This window comes from Schistocerca serialis, chromosome 2 (genome assembly GCF_023864345.2).
Source record: "Schistocerca serialis cubense isolate TAMUIC-IGC-003099 chromosome 2, iqSchSeri2.2, whole genome shotgun sequence".
In the NCBI taxonomy this organism is placed as follows: Eukaryota; Metazoa; Arthropoda; class Insecta; order Orthoptera; family Acrididae; genus Schistocerca; species Schistocerca serialis.
In genome coordinates, this window is record NC_064639.1 from 813,886,834 (window position 1) to 813,905,306 (window position 18,473).

At 39.7% G+C, this 18,473-nt stretch overlaps 1 protein-coding gene across 1 annotated transcript in view; it reads right to left on the reverse strand.

Annotated features, from left to right (window-relative positions):
• The window catches only part of LOC126458053 (FERM, ARHGEF and pleckstrin domain-containing protein 1), a 761,742-nt gene that overhangs the window by 79,799 nt on the left and 663,470 nt on the right, over positions 1-18,473 (reverse strand). Inside the window, exon 12 of the mRNA XM_050094851.1 lies at positions 12,111-12,228. Coding sequence (XP_049950808.1) covers positions 12,111-12,228 — 118 coding nt within the window. The remainder of the gene's footprint in view (positions 1-12,110; positions 12,229-18,473) is intronic.

Below are 18,473 nucleotides of genomic sequence, written 5' to 3' on the forward strand. Positions count from 1 at the left end.
TCTTCTCCTTGAGTCAGAGTAAGTGTCGCGCATGCTCGGAACTGTGATCGTAGTGCCGCTGTAGATAGAAATAGAAACAGAACTTACTTTTTGGATGACCCTCGTATATTTTATTTTATTTTTCAGCTACAATGAGTAAACAACTCAAAACAGATAACTCTGGAGCACATTACTTGTCACCCAGTATCATCCTGGTCTTGAATGTATCAACTGGCAAAATATATACTATCAACGGGAGAACCACCTGTTGTATACCAGTGGTTATGTAAACTCTGTTCAGCCTTTTAAATCAGTGTGACTACCACCAAATTATCAATTAGGATGAATGGGCATGGACAGAGGAGTATACTGTCAACACGCAATATCCTGTTGCAGAGAATCGTGACCTCGGTGCCTGTTTCACCACATGTGCCAGCTGGATTCTTCCCACTGACTCGAGTTTCTCATAGGTGGGAACTAGCACTACAACTTGCCCTTGGTTATCGCTACCCACCTCGCTTTAATTTACGTTAATTTCTTCTGTCTTAGCCTTTTTTCACAGTAACTACTCTTTTCTCCACTCCATTTTAGTTTTCTACATCTTTCATTGTCTCACACATCTATTTTTCACCATGCACCTCCCACTTCCATTTCGTACAATACACTTAGCTGCTCACTCTTATTAACTCATGCATGATGTTTTTGTAGTGATCTCTGCCCTGCACATTACTCTGTCTTCCACTTTTAAGCCCTCAGGTTTCCATATCTCATCTGGTGCTGACCCCAACAATCAATCTCTCCTTCCCATCCCATCTGGTAAGGAAGTCTTCCCTGACCTGGGGTTCTGGGTGACTTTTCTGAACTGTACCCCTTTCCCTACACCTCTCCAGTCCGTTTCCTTCATCCCCCCCTTCCTACCACTTCAACTCTTCTGCCAGAAGAAGGAGCCACTGACTCCAAAAGCTTGTAAGAGTTAAATCCTTTTGTGTGTGTGTGTGTGTGTGTGTGTGTGTGTGTGTGTGTGTGTGTGTTCCCTTGCCACCACTTGGTGAGTAGATTTTTTATCCATCCTTTTATATTATGTTATCAATAATTAATTATTTTCATATATATAAAAAACAAAGATGCTGTGACTTACCAAACAAGAAAGCATTGGTAGATAGACACAATAAAAAACACACAAACACACACAAATTTCAAGCTTTCGCAACCCAAGGTTGCTTCATCAGGAAAGAGGGAAGGAGAGGGAAAGACGAAAGGATGTGGGTTTCAAGGGAGAGGGTAAGGAGTCATTCCAATCCCTCTCCCTTAAAACCCACATCCTTTCATCTTTCCCTCTCCTTCCCTCTTTCCTGATGAAGCAACCTTAGGTTGCGAAAGCTTGAAATTTGTGTGTGTTTGTGTGTTTTTTATTGTGTCTATCTACCAGCGCTTTCTCGTTTCCTCACAGCATCTTTCTTTTTACATTATATTTGTATCATTAATTATTTTCACTGTTACAAAACAAATAAACACATATATAATGCTCTTATGGACAAGCTGGACCAGAAAACAATTCATTTGCAGGCCCAGATTCCATCACATACAGAAGGGAGTAGAGAAGACAATGAAGATAGTAATGGTAGTAGTCTTCCAAGTCAAATACCCTTCTAAGTAAGAATGACCATAAGTGGTCTACAACTAAACCATCTAAGGGGGAAAGAACTAAATCCAGAAATTTAGTTTCTCACCTCCGAGGACCAAAAGGACAAGCAATGTCTATTTGTAATTAAATTGAAGCATGCCAATTGTTATTAATACATGAAATGCTGGGCATGATTGTCACTTAGATGAAGAAAGAAATTACTTGCAATTACTTCAAACTGAAACCCACTGAGTTATCACGTTGTTGCTGTGGTCTTCAGTCCTGAGACTGTAGCTCTCCATGCTACTCTATCCTGTGCAAGCCTCATCATCTCCAAATAACTACCACAACCTACATCCTTCTGAATTTGCTCACTGTATTCATCTCCTGGTCACCCTCTATGATTTTTACCCTCCATTCTTCCTTCCAACACTGAATTGGTGATCCCTTGAGGCCTCAGAATGTGTCCTACCAACAGTCCCTTCTTTTAGTCAGGTTGTACCACAAATTTTTCTTCTCCCCAATTCTTTTCAGTACCTCCTCATTAGTTACATGATCTACCCATCTAATCTTCAGCATTCTTCTGTAGCACAACATTTCAAAAGCTTCTTTTCCCTTCTCATCTAAACTGTTAATCATCCATGTTTCACTACATACAAATACTTTCAAAAAGGACTTCCTGACACTGAAATCTATACTCGATGTTAACAAATTTCTCATCTTCAGAAACCCTTTTCTTGCCACTGCCATTCTACATTTTATATCCTCCCTACTATGACCATCATCAGTTATTTTGCTTCCCAAATAGAAAAACTCGTTTACTACTTTAAGTGTCTCATTTCCTGATCTAATTCCCTCAGCATCCCCCAATTTAATTCGATCACATTCCATTATCCTCATTTTGCTTTTGTTGATGGTTATCTTATATCCTCCTTTCAAGATACTGTCCATTCTGTTCAACTGCTCTTCTAGGTCCTTTGCTCTCTCAGCCAGAATTACAATGTTGTCAGCGAACCTCAAAGCTTTTATTACTTCTCCATGGACTTTAATTTCTACTCCAATTTTATCTTTTGTTTCCTTTACTGCTTGCTCAATATACAGATTGAATAACCACTGCTTGCCCCTTGACTCTTATAACTGCCATCTGGTTTCTGTACAAATTGTAAATAGCCTTTCGCTAGTTGTATTTTACCCCTGCCACCTTTAGAATTTGAAAGAGAGTATTCCAGTCAACATTGTCAAAAGCTTTCTCTAAGTCCACAAATGTTATAAACATAGGTTTGCCTTTCCTTAATCTATATTCTATGAGAAGTCGTAGGGCCAATATTTCCTCGCATATTCCTACATTTCTCCATAATCCAAACTGGTCTTCCCCAAGATTGGCTTCTACCAATTTTTCCATTCTTCTGTAAATGATTTGTGTTAGTATTTTGCAACCATGACTAATTAAACTGATAGTTCGATAATTTTCACACCTGTCAGCACTTTCTTTGGATTTGGGATTATTATTTTCTTCTTAAGTCTGAGGGTATTTTGCCTGTGTCATACATCCTGCCCACCAGATGGAAGAGTTTTGTCATGGCTGGCTCTCCAAAGGCTATCATCAGCTCCAACAGAATGTTGTCTACTCCTGTAGCTTTGTCAAATTCTTCATGCAGTATCGTATCTCCCTTCTCATCTTCCTCTATGTCCTCTTCTATTTCCATAATATTGCCCTCAAGTACATCTCCCTTGTACAAACCTTCTGCATACTCTTTCACCTTTCTTCTTTTCCTTCTTTGCTTGGAACTGGTTTTCTATCTGAGCTTTTGATATTGATACTGGTGGTTCTCTTTTCTCCCAAAGTCTCTTTTAATTTTCCTGTAGGCAGTATATATCTTACTCCTAATGATACATGCTTCTACATCCTTACATTTGTCCCCTAGTCATTCCTGCTTAGCCATTTTGCTCTTCCTGTCAGTCTCATTTTTGAGACGTTTGTATTCTCTTTCACCCACTTCATTTATACATTTTCATATTTTCTCCTTTCATCGAATAAATTCAATATCTCTTGTGTAGCCCAAAGATTTCTACTATCCCTTGTCTTTTTACCTACTTGATCCTCGGCTGCCTTTACTATTTTATCTCTCTAACCTACCCATTCTTCTTCTATTGTATTCCTTTCCCCTGTTCTTGTCAATCATTCCCTGATGCTCCCTCTGAAATCCTCTACAACCTCTGGTTCTTTCAGTTTATCCAGGTTTCTGCCTTTTTGCATTTCCTTCAGTTTTAATCTGCAGTTCATAACTAATAAATTGTGGTCAGATTCCACATCTGCCCCTGAAATGTCTTACAATTTAAAATCTGGTCCCTAAATCTCTGTCTAACCATTATATAATCAATCTGAAACTTTCTGGTCTCTTTCATGTATCACCCTTCTCTCATGATTCTTAGACCAAGTGTTACCTACGATTAAATTATGCTCTATGCAAAATTCCACCAGGCAGCTTCCTCTTTCATTCATTTCCCACAGTCCATATTCACCTAATACTTTTTCTTCTCTTCCTTCCCCTGCTATCAAATTCCAGTCCCTCATGACTATTAAATTTTTGGCTCCCTTAACTATCTGAATAACTTCTTTTATCTCATTATACATTTCCTCAACCTCCTCCTCGTCTGTGGAGCTAGTTGGCATATGAACTTGTACAACTGTGGTGGGTGTGGGCTCCGTGTTTATCTTGGCTACAATAATGCGTTCACTATGCTTTTCAACTCGTCCCCGCCCAGAGATTCAAATGGGGAAGAGGATACCATCAGCATTTAACCATGCAGTAGAGCAGCATGCACTTGGGAAAAATTATGGCTATAGCTTCCCCTTGCTTTCAGTTGTTTGCAGTACCAGGACAGCAAGACTGTTTTGGTTATGTTACAAGGCCAGATCAGCCAATCATTCAGACTGTTACCCTGGAAACAACTGAAAAGACAGTTGCCCCTCTTCAGGAAACACACATTTGTCTGGCCTCTCAACAGATACACCTCCACTGTGACTGCACATATGGTACAGCTATCTGTATCACTGAGGCATGCAATCCTCTCCAACAATGGTGAGGTCCATGGTTCATTGGGTATTATAGTACAACAAATAATGTAGAACTGAGAGCAATCAATTGGTCTCTTGTAACTCTGAGCAGTAAATATGGCTGCTAAGACAAATTTAGAACTTTGGTCTCCCACATTTGGCAATGCCCTGTTTCATGTTTGATGACAAAGCAATCTGCATGCAAAGAAAACAAGAACACCAATTTGCACCCATTTGGGACATCTGGACTAAATTTATTGATAACTGCAAATCTCTATATACTCCTTTCAAGTACTGTACAATAGACAAGCAGGTAGTGAGTTTCTGTGCAACTGCCCTTTCAGAATATGTGTGTCTTAAAAGCCGGACAAATATGGAATCAAGATTTTGACGTCGAATGATTCCAAGACTTATTACATGTTAAACAGTATTCCATCTTATTATGCGAGACAGTAATCAGGAACCATTCAATGGCACTAATAGAAACCTGATTGTTGTCAACTGGTTTTTGTCAATTCCTCTTTATCAGACTATGACTGAAACTTTGGTTTGACAGAATTGGGAACTGTAAGAAAAAATAAGTCTGAAATAACACAATCATTTTTACATTCTCGAAATGTCAAGAAAACACGATCTGCCTTTGATTTCAGTAAGGCGCTACTGTCGTATGTCCCAAAGAAGAATGAAGTTGTGTTTTTGCTGTCTACCATGCAATACTCAAATTACACAGACGAAACAACAGGACAACCTGAAATGATAATTTCATACAATAAAACAAACGGTGGTACCGACACTTCTGATCAGCTGTGTAAAACTTATGCCACTGCACGTGCAACAAGAAGTAGGCCTATGAAGGTTTTCTGTGACATTTTGGGTCAAAGTGAAATAAATGTCATGATTCTGTTTACCCTTTATAATACTGAAATAAAGAGGTCACAAAGAAAATTTATTCATGAACTGACATGGAACTTAAAAGGTTGGACCATACTTAAGGGCTAGATTGAATACGCCTACACAATGAAGGCATTTGAAGAAAACTCAGGAAGATATGTTTGAAATAGACACAGTGGTACCAGACAGACCAGAACCTCTAACCAGTAAAGTGAGATGTTCACTATGTCTAAGAAAAAAAGAGACAAAAAAACAAAAATGTGTGTGCACTGCCAATACAAATAGTGACTGATGTTAAGTGTAGTTTTTCACTTCATTCTAATATACATTAGTTTCATCTTTTTTATACACTTCTGCACAAACATACAATAATAGTAAATAATTTTGTAAACTTCTTATGCCGAAAAATCCTGTAAATATCAAAACTCCATCATATTATACTATGTTATATTACTTTATACATTCAAGCTCTCTCTCTCTCTCTCTCTCTCTCTCTCTCTCTCTCTCTCTCTCTCTCTATCTCACACACACACACACACACACACACACACACACACACACACTAGTTTTCAGTATGGTGTTGAAGTGTGACATGTACCAAATTTGTAAACACAGTACATTATAATAACTAAATAAAGTCAAGTAAGATATTCTATTGCATTATACACATTCAAATGTAAGAAAGCTAAACATAAAAAAATACAAAACATTATTTATAAATAATACTATGCATGTTTGGCAAACACTGTGTTGCGCACTGTTGTTATAATATTAAAAAAAAAAAATTAAAGAAAGCTATACAGTTACTTACAATCTCCCACATAAATAAGAAAGTTTAATGTATATATTAATTAGCTTACAACAATTGTTACATGATATTTTATTGGGGTCCAGTGAACCCTTCTTTGAGATGCAAGATTATTCAACTCTAGTGTGAGGTGCGAGGGTTAAATATTCTTTTGTTGGCTCATCAGACTATATCACATACATTCTATTGCAGGAATTCTTATCAGTAAATTTTTTGTACAAGTCTGTAACCATATTGCTCTTCAATGAATGTTGTCTGTCTAAATCACTTTGTTGGTTGTTTAGGCACAGACAGCTTCAGATAAGCAACAAAGTTAAAAAATAATTACAAGCTTCCATGTAAAACACTTTAACATTCATCTAACAAGATGAAGGGAAACAAAATTTAACACAAAGCAGTTAAATTAATATTTTAAATAATAACAACTCAAAGAATGTAGATGTGTTGAGTCATCGAAAGGCTGCAGAAGACTTGAAATTAGACACACTGCATTTAGTAATAGTTTTAAATTTAGTAAAAATTACATATGTTTTCATAATAATACCAGAGTAAGGAAAGTTCAAATAATATTGCTGGTCATAATCAAACAGCAAAAGTTTGTTAACAGACAATAGGTTATTTCTAATGACACAGTTTGACTTTGAAACATAATAAAAATATATAATTTAATTTATGTTAGATCACATTCAAGAAAGTCTTGTATGCTGTAAAAGCAATGTTTTGTTAGAAGCTGGTTGTAGAGTTTAAAACTGTTGATATACAGTTTAGTTAAATAGGGAAATAGTCTTAACAATTTTTTACACCTTGTATCATGATGGTGACTATCAAAATATCCACGGGTGTGCTGCCGGTCCATAGTGTCCAACGGCACAGTATTTCGGCGATCATACATGTCGCCATCATCAGGTGAACTGACGGACTGAGCTCCTGTGAACGTGCCGGCACGGAGATCTGTACGCTATGGCTGCTCAGAGGGAACTGGGTTCGGTCGCAGCGGCGGCCGATTTAAATACCCTCCGCCCGCGGCGCGCTCCCTCCGCCGTCCACGCCCCGCGCCACGGTCGCGCGGTGGAACAGAATGCGACGGCGTCTGAGATGACGACGGTGTGATGGCTCTGTCCGCCATGGTCATCACAACTATACGTTTGCTCGATTTACTCTTGATGAACCCAATCGCTGGTTCCCAAGCCTTCCTAAGATTATAGCCACAGTCACGGTTTATGAGGTCATCATTGGTGCGAATTTCGATGGACTCTCTAACAACGCTGTCCCAGTATCTCGACATCTGTACCAGAATCCTCGTGCGGTCATACTCCATGGCATGATTTTCCGACAAACAATGTTCAGCGACCGCCGACTTGCTCGCATACATCAGTCGAGTGTGCCTCTGGTGTTCACGGCATCGATCCTCGACGGTACGCATCGTCTGACGAATATACAACTTGCCATATTGACACGGAATCTGGTACACCCCGGCCTTCCTCAAACCGAGGTCATCTTTGGCGCTCCACACCAGTGCACGAGTTTTATTTGGAGGACAAAACACAGTTCCGACCCAGTGTTTCTTCAGAATGCGGGCGATTTTCCGCGAGAGTGCACCTGTGTATGGAATAAATGCAGTGCCTACCTCCTCCCTCGTGACTTCATCCATCTCAACAGGTTGTGCTGCAGTGGTTGGGCAGAGAGCACGTTGAATCTGCCACTCTGAGAACCCATTTTTTCGAAATACAGTTCTCAGATGTTCCAATTCCTGGGGTAGACTCTCTGCGTCAGAGATAGGGCGCACACTATGTACTAGAGTTTTAAGTACCCCATTCCTCTGTGAAGGGTGGTGGCAGCTGTCTGCGTGCAAATACAGATTAGTGTGCGTTGTCTTCCAATACACCCCATGACCTAGGGTGCCGTCAGCCCTTCTCTAGACAAAGACTTCAAGGAAAGGTAATTTACCCTCCGTTTCAGTTTCCATAGTGAATTTGATGTTGGGGTGTATGGAGTTTAGATGTGTAAGGAAGTGAAGGAGTTTATCCATACCATGTGGCCAGATGACGAACATGTCGTCCACGTAACGGAAAAAGCAAGTAGGTTTCCATACGTATGACGGCAGGGCTTCCTCCTCGAAGTTCTCCATGTACAAATTCGCTACCACCGGTGAGAGTGGGCTACCCATGGCGACTCCCTCCGTTTGTTCGTAGTATTCTCCATTAAAAAGAAAATACATGGAAGTCAAGACATGCCTAAAAAGTTCAGTGGTCTTCTCGTCAAACTTCTGACTAATCAATTCTAGTGACTCTCGCAGGGGTACCCTCGTAAACAAGGAAACGATGTCACAACTCACCATGAAATCTGACTCGTCCAACCTGAAGCTATCAAGGCGTTTAACAAAATCCACGGAATTACGAATGTGATGAGGGCATTTACCCACATAAGGACTTAATATTCCCGTCAGGTATTTGGCCAACAAATATGTAGGTGCCCTGATGTTGCTGACAATAGGACGTAATAGTACCCCCTCTTTGTGAACCTTCGGGAGTCCATATAGTCTAGGCGGTACCGGACCTTGGGGTAACAATTTCTTAGCGTCACCCTCCAGTAAATCTGCGTCCTTGAGAAGCGCCCTCGTCTTGTTCTCCACCTTCTTTGTAGGGTCAACGCTGATCATCCGGTAGGAATCATCATTTAGCAGGCTCTGCATCTTATCAGTGTAGTCCTTATGGGAGACAACAACTGTAGCATTGCCTTTGTCAGCCAGTAAGACAACAATTTCAGAGCGCAATGGTCGCAGAAATTGTTAGTGCTGTTGAACAGGTTGCAGCTCGACTTCCGCCAGAATCAGCCGAGGAAATACGTCGTGAAACTTGTCGTGCGTTGACGAAATCTAAGCCGATGAAGTCAAATATCAGCAGTAAAGAGAGGGCGGCCATTCGTGATCTGAGAGAGTGCTCTGAAATTGTTGTCTTACCGGCTGACAAAGGCAATGCTATAGCTGTTGTCTCCCATAAGGACTACACTGATAAGATGCAGAGCCTGCTAAATGACGATTCCTACCGGAAGATCAGCGTTGACCCTACAAAGAAGGTGGAGAACAAGACGAGGGCGCTTCTCAAGGACGCAGATATACTGGAGGGTGACGCTAAGAAATTGTTACCCCAAGGTCCGGTACCGCCTAGACTATATGGACTCCCGAAGGTTCACAAAGAGGGGGTACCATTACGCCCCATTGTCAGCAACATCAGGGCACCTACATATTTGTTGGCCAAATACCTGACGGGAATATTAAGTCCTTATGTGGGTAAATGCCCTCATCACATTCGTAATTCCGTGGATTTTGTTAAACGCCTTGATAGCTTCAGGTTGGACGAGTCAGATATCATGGTGAGTTTTGACATCATTTCCTTGTTTACGAGGGTACCCCTGCGAGAGTCACTAGAATTGATTAGTCAGAAGTTTGACGAGAAGACCACTGAACTTTTTAGGCATGTCTTGACTTCCACGTATTTTCTTTTTAATGGAGAATACTATGAACAAACGGAGGGAGTCGCCATGGGTAGCCCACTCTCACCAGTGGTAGCGAACTTGTACATGGAGAACTTCGAGGAGGAAGCCCTGTCGTCATCCGTATGGAAACCTACTAGCTTTTTCCGTTACGTGGACGACACGTTCGTCATCTGGCCACATGGTATGGATAAACTCCTTCACTTCCTTACACAACTAAACTCCATACACCCCAACATCAAATTCACTATGGAGACTGAAACAGAGGGTAAATTACCTTTCCTTGACATCTTGGTCAAGAGAAGGGCTGACGGCATCCTAGGTCGTGGGGTGTATTGGAAGACAACGCACACTGATCTGTATTTGCACGCAGACAGCTGCCACCACCCTTCACAGAGGAATGGGTACTTAAAACTCTAGTACATAGGGAGCGCACTATCTCTGATGCAGAGAGTCTACCCCAGGAATTGGAACATCTGAGAACTGTATTTCGAAAAAATGGGTACTCAGAGTGGCAGATTCAACGTGCTCTCCGCCCAACCACTGCAGCACAACTTGTTGAGATGGATGAAGTCACGAGGGAGGAGGTAGGCACTGCATTTATTCCATACACAGGCGCACTCTCGGGGAAAATCGCCCGCATTCTGAAGAAACACCAGGTCGGAACTGTGTTTTGTCCTCCAAATAAAACTCGTGCACTGGTGTGGAGCGCCAAAAATGACCTCGGTTTGAGGAAGGCCGGCGTGTACCAGATTCCGTGTCAATGTGGCAAGTCATATATTGGTCAGACGATGCGTACCGTCGAGGATCGATGCCGTGAACACCAGAGGCACACTCGACTGATGTATCCGAGCAAGTCGGCGGTCGCTGAACACTGTTTGTCGGAAAATCACGCCATGGAGTATGACCGCACGAGGATTCTGGTACAGACGTCGAGATACTGGGACAGAGTTGTTAGAGAGGCCATCAAAATTCGCACCAATGACGATCTCATAAACCGTGACTGTGGCTATAATCTTAGCAAGGCTTGGGAACTAGCGATTGGGTTAATCAAGAGTAAATGGAGCAAACGTATAGTTGTGACGACCATGGTGGACAGAGCCATCACACTGACGTCATCTCAGACGCCGTCGCAATCTGTTCCACCGCGTGACCGTGGCACGGGGCGCGGACGGCGGAGGGAGCGCGCCGCAGACGGTGGATATTTAAATCGGCCGCCACTGCGACCGAACCCAGTTCCCTCTGAGCAGCCATAGCGTACGGATCTCCGTGCCGGCATGTTCACAGGAGATCAGTCCGTCAGTTCACCTGATGATGGCGACATGTATGATCGCCGAAATATTGTGCCCGTTGGGACACTATAGACTGGCAGCACACCCGTGGATATTTTGATTATCAAATACGCTGGGAGAAACTCAAGAATCACATGATGGTGACTGTCCAGATTACTGGGAAATCTACTGATGTTTTGTTTAATAAAACATTGGCTAGGGAGAAGTAGTATGTTTAATTTTTTTTAAAGCGGTGTACACATTTCCTTTGCATTTTGCACAGGATTATTCTGATTGCATCTTTTTGACAGTATAAATAATTTCCCCGATTCAGAACTATGACCATGAAAAATAATTCCATAGCATAGTACTCAATAGAAAAGTGCAAAAATACATGCATGTCAATGTGCTGGAATTCAGCGCGTCCCTCACTGAGTGGAGCATAAAACAAATTTTGCTTAGCCTGGAACTAATAATGTCAATACAGGTTTTCCACTGAATGTATCAGTGATGTCAGTCCCAAAGAATTGTACATTGCTGCCACTTAGTGTTACTGTTGGAACCTGGAGAATTCTGTTCTGAATGTTGTGGAAGGTTAGGCATACTGTCTTTTTTGCATGTAGCACTTGTTTCTTATCCTATTCCGAACTTTAGAAGCAGATAACAAAAACATTAATCTGGGAGTCTCCTCACATTGAAGAATGAAAGGAAAAAGAAATTGCCTTTTGGGTTAACACAGCTGCAGCCTGCGTAGCACAATGCCTGAACTGGACGTTAATTTTGCAGCAGCTAAGATAAATGAACTACTTATTCAATAAAACATAGAGGTAAGAATATTCTTTTGAAGCATGTATCCATCCCACTCTGTTCATCTCCTCTCTCTCTCTCTCTCTCTCTCTCTCTCTCTCTCTCTCTCTCTCTCTCTCTCTCTCTCTCTTTCCACAGCACTACAACTAAAATATTAATACACGTTTCTAACAAGCTTACATATGATTTGTTGAGATGTCACCATTATTTCTGGCACTGTGATTTGGTGTTGATGCAGCAAGGAATGGATGGCCTTTCTTCCCTTCATTTGGTGTGACATTTTCTAAGACTTCAAGCCCTAAAGTAAAACAAACAAAATAAATTTTAAAGACTGGACATTCAAAAATGAATAAACACACAGTTTGTGCAAGTAAGAATACTGAAATACTGGGTATAACAGTTTGCATAATGATAAAGCATCCAATGTCTGCAAAAACAAACTCATACTACTGGGTGAAATTTTAAAAGTCCCAATGGTATTCAAATCAATGCAAAGAATTCTATACTGAAAACTATTTCTACAAATAATACTGAACACAGAAAGCATAAAAAATGAAAAGATCATAGAAAACAAATGTCTTATGAAAATTTGAAGGAGAAACTGACTACAATAGAGTTATATTTGCTCGCAATATCAACTAAAGGGTACACAAATTTGAATAAACATGCCAAGACTAAACTATGCATGTGAATGGTATTAATTATGTAGTGTTGGTATCAAACAACAAATTTAGTCCTGAGGATTGAAGACAAAATATTAATCCTAATTGCAAAGAAATGTATATATAAAAAATTGTTTTCCTTTTTTTCCAACATACTAAAGTAATCTTAGCTGACAATCAACAACTACTGCAAGTTCTGGAAAGTGAGGTATTTTACTATCATTCCTCCCATGTGCACTTTCAATTTACTTGTATTTGTCCCTAATCCATTAAAATACTTCCTGCAATTTTAAAGTCATAATCACAACCACAGGACCAAACATGTAATTTTCTGAGAAAATTCCTCACACAGACAGAAAAATTGATTGTTCACAATAATTCTAATGATGGCAATAGATGTCTACCTTGGAACAGCATGTAGCTATTTTAAAAACGAGTCACACTAACAATAGCCTGGTGCAGTAACTCTCTAATGAAGGTTTTCTTATGAAGAACTAGTCACAAACTGAGAATAATAGCAACAGTCATACACATAGCACCAGAAACAAAAATAACCTCCACTGTCCAAGATGTAACCACTTTCGTGTGTAGAAAGGAATGAAGTGTGGTGACGTAAAAACATTTGACTACCTCTGTCTCAAATTAAAGATGCTGGCAGATAAAAGTTTGTTTTTAGACTGAAATCATTACCGCTTGACATCTCCTACTCCATCATAAATGAAGTTTTATTTATTTATTTATATTTATTTATTCAGCACCCGTATTATCACATTCATGTTCCGAACAGATAGTATCTATATGTGAAGGGCCACATTTATTACATTTTCTTGTACGTTAAAATTACAGAAAAAACTTAATAATTTAAATATTACTTATAAACCAACTGCCATATTCCATGTAATACCAAGTTATCTCAGACAAGATCTATGAACATGTAAATAAATCAGTGCCAGGAAAACAGCTCATAAATATAGGAAAATGGTGCCAGCAAACAACATATTCTTGTCTAATATTTTAAACCAACAAACAGTTTAGTCTAAAATATTATGAAAAGAATAAATTGCTGCTCACCATATAGAGGAAATGATAAGTTGCAGACAGGCACATGAAGAGACTGCTGTAAATTTAAGTTTTCAGATAAAAGGCCTTCTTCTGAAGTAGAAAACACACACCCATTTGCACAAGCACAACTCCCACACACACTACAATAGTCTGTGTCTGCTGTTGCCAGCATGTGCACAGCAACTATGTCTGATAGGAGAAGCAACATAGCATGATTGGTGGTGTAAGGACGTGGCATGGGGTGGGGAGGGGGAGACGTACAGAGTAGGGGTGGGGGAAGGTTTAGTGCTGCTTGTGGGAGCATGCAGGGATGTAGTGGGTGCAGGGTAAGACTGCAAGGCACAGTTGGGAGGTTTGGGGGGATGAGGTGGTAAAGGAGAGAAATAGAAAAGGGCAAAAAAGAGTAGTGGATGTATTAGTGGAATAGAAGGCTGTGTAGTGCTGGCGTAAGAGTAGGGATCGAACAGGTAGGTGGACGACAGGGACTAGTAAAGCATGAGGGCAGGGCAGATACATAAATGTAGGATTTACAAGGTTATTATAAATGATTGAAGTGACTTCATGATTCACTGTAGTGACATATAGTCACAAACTCAACACTCACACACAAATATTCAAAAACTTTTGTATCGTTGCAGTCACACTTCAGATTTTGGCCATGAGAATCCAGCAGTGAGCAGTTGGGCAAGAAGGCAACAGATTCCGAGGAATCTTATGTTGTGCTTAAAACACATTTCCATCAGTCTGCCATGATAGTGCAATGACACTTAAGAACAAAGTTCAACAAATATCCATATTCTGCCAATTCCATTCGGTAATTGTGCAGATTAAAACTTCAGGGTGCCTCTGCAAGAGGGTCAGCCTGCAGTGAGCGAAGAAAGAGATGACCGCGTGCAGGAAAGTTTTGTATGCAGCCCACAGAAATTGACAAATGGCGCAAGCAGAGAGTTGGACATAATGCATTTAACTATTTGGAAAATCTTAAGGAAACAAGTGGAGCTGAAGCCACTTGCAATTGCAACAACTCCTGACTCCCGATGACAAAGTCGGACACTTAATTTGCAGCACAGTTGCAACAGCTTATGGAAGAGGAAGTATTTTATGAGACACCCATCTTCAGTGATGAATCAACATTTTTTGAGAATGGTGCAGTGAATAGGTATAATGTGCAAATCTGGGGGCACAGAATCTCCACACTATCATTCAGCACATTTGAGATCCACCAAAAGTTAAAGTATTCTGTGCAGTCTCAGGTTTTAAAGTTTACAGTCCCCTTTTCTTCTGTGAAAAGACTGTTATATCTAGACATGCTGGAAAATTGGCTCATGCCACAACTGGAGACCAAGAGTGTGGACTTTATCTACCAGCTGGATTTTGCTCCATAGCACTCCACCATGATGTTGATGAATAATTAAACAGGAAATTGAGAAACTGATTGATCGGTCACTATGCGGTTGATGGTCAGCAATACATGTAATGGCCTCCACACTCTCTGGCGCTAACCCCATGTGATTTTTTTGTGTGGGTTTATGTGAAAGATTCCGTGTTTCTGCCTCCTCTACCAAAAAACCTACCAGAACTAAGAGGCTGCATCATCAGTGTTTTTGAACAGATTGATAGACACATGCTGCACAGAATGTGGGAAGAACTTGATTATTGACTTGATATCTGCTGTATCAGTAGGGAGGCACATATGGAGCAATTGTAATATATATATATTACTTTTTCTACATATGTGCAAAGCCCTGTGACAATATGTCAAATAATATAGCTTCAGCATATCTGTGAAATTGATTCAATTATTTCTAACAACCTTGTATTGTAGGGAGAGGTCCCATCTGTGCAGTTCAGAAAATCTGGTGTTGGTAGGAAGGACCCAGATGGTGCAGGCTGTGAAGCACTAATTGAATGTACCTCCCTTCTGCTTCACAGCCTGCACCATCCAGTCCTTCCTGCCAACACCAGCTTTCCTACAATGCGCAGGTAGGAACTATTCGTACAACATATCCTACTTTCCCTTAACACCACTGGCCTCAACTTTCACTAGTTCCTGTTCTCAACCTACATATCTCCTTCACTGTTCTCACCCCAGTCGTTCACAGCCTTCTATTCCGTTAACACAATCACTCGTTTCCCCCCTCCCCCCCTTCTCTACTTCTTCCCCTCCCCCTACCAAACCTGATAGCACCTAGAAGCACTAGAGCACTACCTGTCTCCACCATGTCCCCCTTCATGCTCCCACATACAGTGCTATACCTTACACCCCCCCTACCCTGTTATCCCTTTGTCCCCCCCCCCCCCTTACCAAGCCACCTCCTTACCTCTACCACCCTCACTAGATTGCTTTCCCTGTCAGGTGCAGTTGCTGTTTGCATCCTGGCCACAGCAGCCAGACACAGTGGTCACGTGTGAGTGAGTTGCACTTGTGTGAATGTGTGAGTGTTCTCTATTTCGGAAGAAGGTCTTCTTTGTTGGGCCTGTCTGCCTCTCAACTTCTCCCCTACACAGTGACTAGCAATCTATCCTTTCCATAATAGTGTTGGTATTCCATATTGGATTTTCCATTGTTTAATTTGGTCTAAAAAGTGGGTAAAAAGTTTCTGATCCAAATGAAAACATAGAAATTAGCCACTTGACTTACTGCCAACCCTGCGTACCCACAACGCATATTGTTTTGTTATTTGACACAGTGAGCTAAATTTCACAACAGTGCCTGGAGTATGAAAGTGAAATATGTTAGCCGGTCAACAGTCAAGCCTAAATGTGCTGGAGGAATACCTGCTTTTTACTTCAAAAATATTTACAGTGTTTGTTAATTTTTTAACTGTATTTACATTAAAATATTTCCTTTTTTGTCACAGTGTTTACAAGTAGCTTGCCGTGCATCTTTGGAGTGCAAAAGTAACAACAAGTAAATGAAGATGTCTGATAATAGGCCTTCATCGAAAACTGGTCATGGCATAAAGAAAATCTTTCACAAATCTAACTGTGACAAGTTGAAGCTTATTCAAGACTTCTTTAATTGAAAACAGTTATGAATTGTGCACCTGTTCCAAAAAGTAAACTGGGGTAGTATTATGTGAAATGAACTAAAAAGCCCAATGAATGTCATTTTGTTGGCTGAAATGTTCATGAAGATAGATAAAATGGTTTTCTGTAACATTCAGCCATAAATATCATAGAAAATTTAAAATATTGAAGTAAAAAGAAAGAAAGGAATCTGTTACAATATCAGACATAAGTTGCAAGTCATAATTCTCTAGAAGAAATTAAATAAAATATTTCTGGCCTCTGCTCTCAGATTCAAATATCTCAGAAACAAGAATGTATAATGGACTATGTCACTTCCCTTTGAGTAAAAAGCTGTCCTTCACGTAGAACTGTCTCCACTTATCATTATCTCAAATAACAGACCAAAAAATTATGCATGTAAATAAGCTCAGTATTATCACAATAAAATTATTTTTTGCTATTACCATTCTGCATGCTACATACAGCCAATACCAACACAATAAAGGTGATTGAAGAGCACAATGATGGAACAATGGAATTCAGAGGCATTAATTTTACGAAGTAAAAAAAAAAAAAAAAAAAAAAAAAAAAAAAAAAAAAAAAAAAAAAAAAAAAAAAAAAAATCCTAGATTTCTATCTGTGTTCAGCACAATTTTAATGTAACATTACAGGCAGAATTTTAACTTGTTTGTCTTGTTTAGATATGCTTGAAAATTAAAATATACATGGCTACAACAGTTTAGTTTAAAACATTACATTTAGCTTTAATTTTCTGAACTACCATTACACCCATAAGCCAATAAAACTCTATAATTCTTGAGGAGATATGGAGACAGCCATTAACAGATTTTCAGTTGTTCTGTTAAAGGTTGCAAACAGTAACAGAAGACCTAAAAATTATTTTTTTCACAATGCCTGTAAGCAGCCCAGCCAAAAGTTTATCAAAATTACAATCATGCAAACACTACGTGGAAAGACTGCGATTACTATGTGCATGAATAAGGAAAATCAAATTAAAAGAGTAGAAAATAGTACATCTGAATATATAAAAAACACAGCTGTGACTTTCTTTTATTTATATTTCAAAATCGTAAAACAATTTCTAATATGCAGTTTATGAGTAAGCTGGCTGATGAAATTATGAGTGCCAATCACTTATTTTTAAAGAGTGTAAAATTATTTTCCTTCTAAAGACATATTCTTAAACACCATTAGTTTTATGGCATTTGCACAAACCATCATTACAGAAACATAAACCTGAATTTGATGAGACATCACTGTAAATCATTTTCTCTCTCTTTCTCTCCATTCCTTCCCTCATATTCCCTCCATATCACCACTGTGTCCTTGCAGCATTCACATACAAGCACACTAAAAAAAACAGCCATGCAGTGACACAAATATGACAGGGAGTTGCACCTTACCCTTTTAAATAATTAATTCATACATCACAAGATCAACAGCACAATATTTCTTAAGCTGTGCTAGTTTCACTGTCATCGATTTCAAATCATACAGAGACGGTAAATTCAAAACAACTGAAGTAAACTACAGCTTGCAAATTAGCATGCTTATATGCAATAGGCAAACAGAATGAAATAAAGCAGAATAATACAAAATACAACTATGAAATCTACTTAGATGTTTGGCATTCATTCACTACAAAGATTATTAAAAAGAAACTGGATGTCTACAGTTCAAGAAAAAGTAGATTCATAAAAGGAATCAATGCTGCTAATAATTTTATACCATAAGCTCTGTTGCCTGACTATGACATATTTCTGGTCAACTATTATGAATTTTGTTG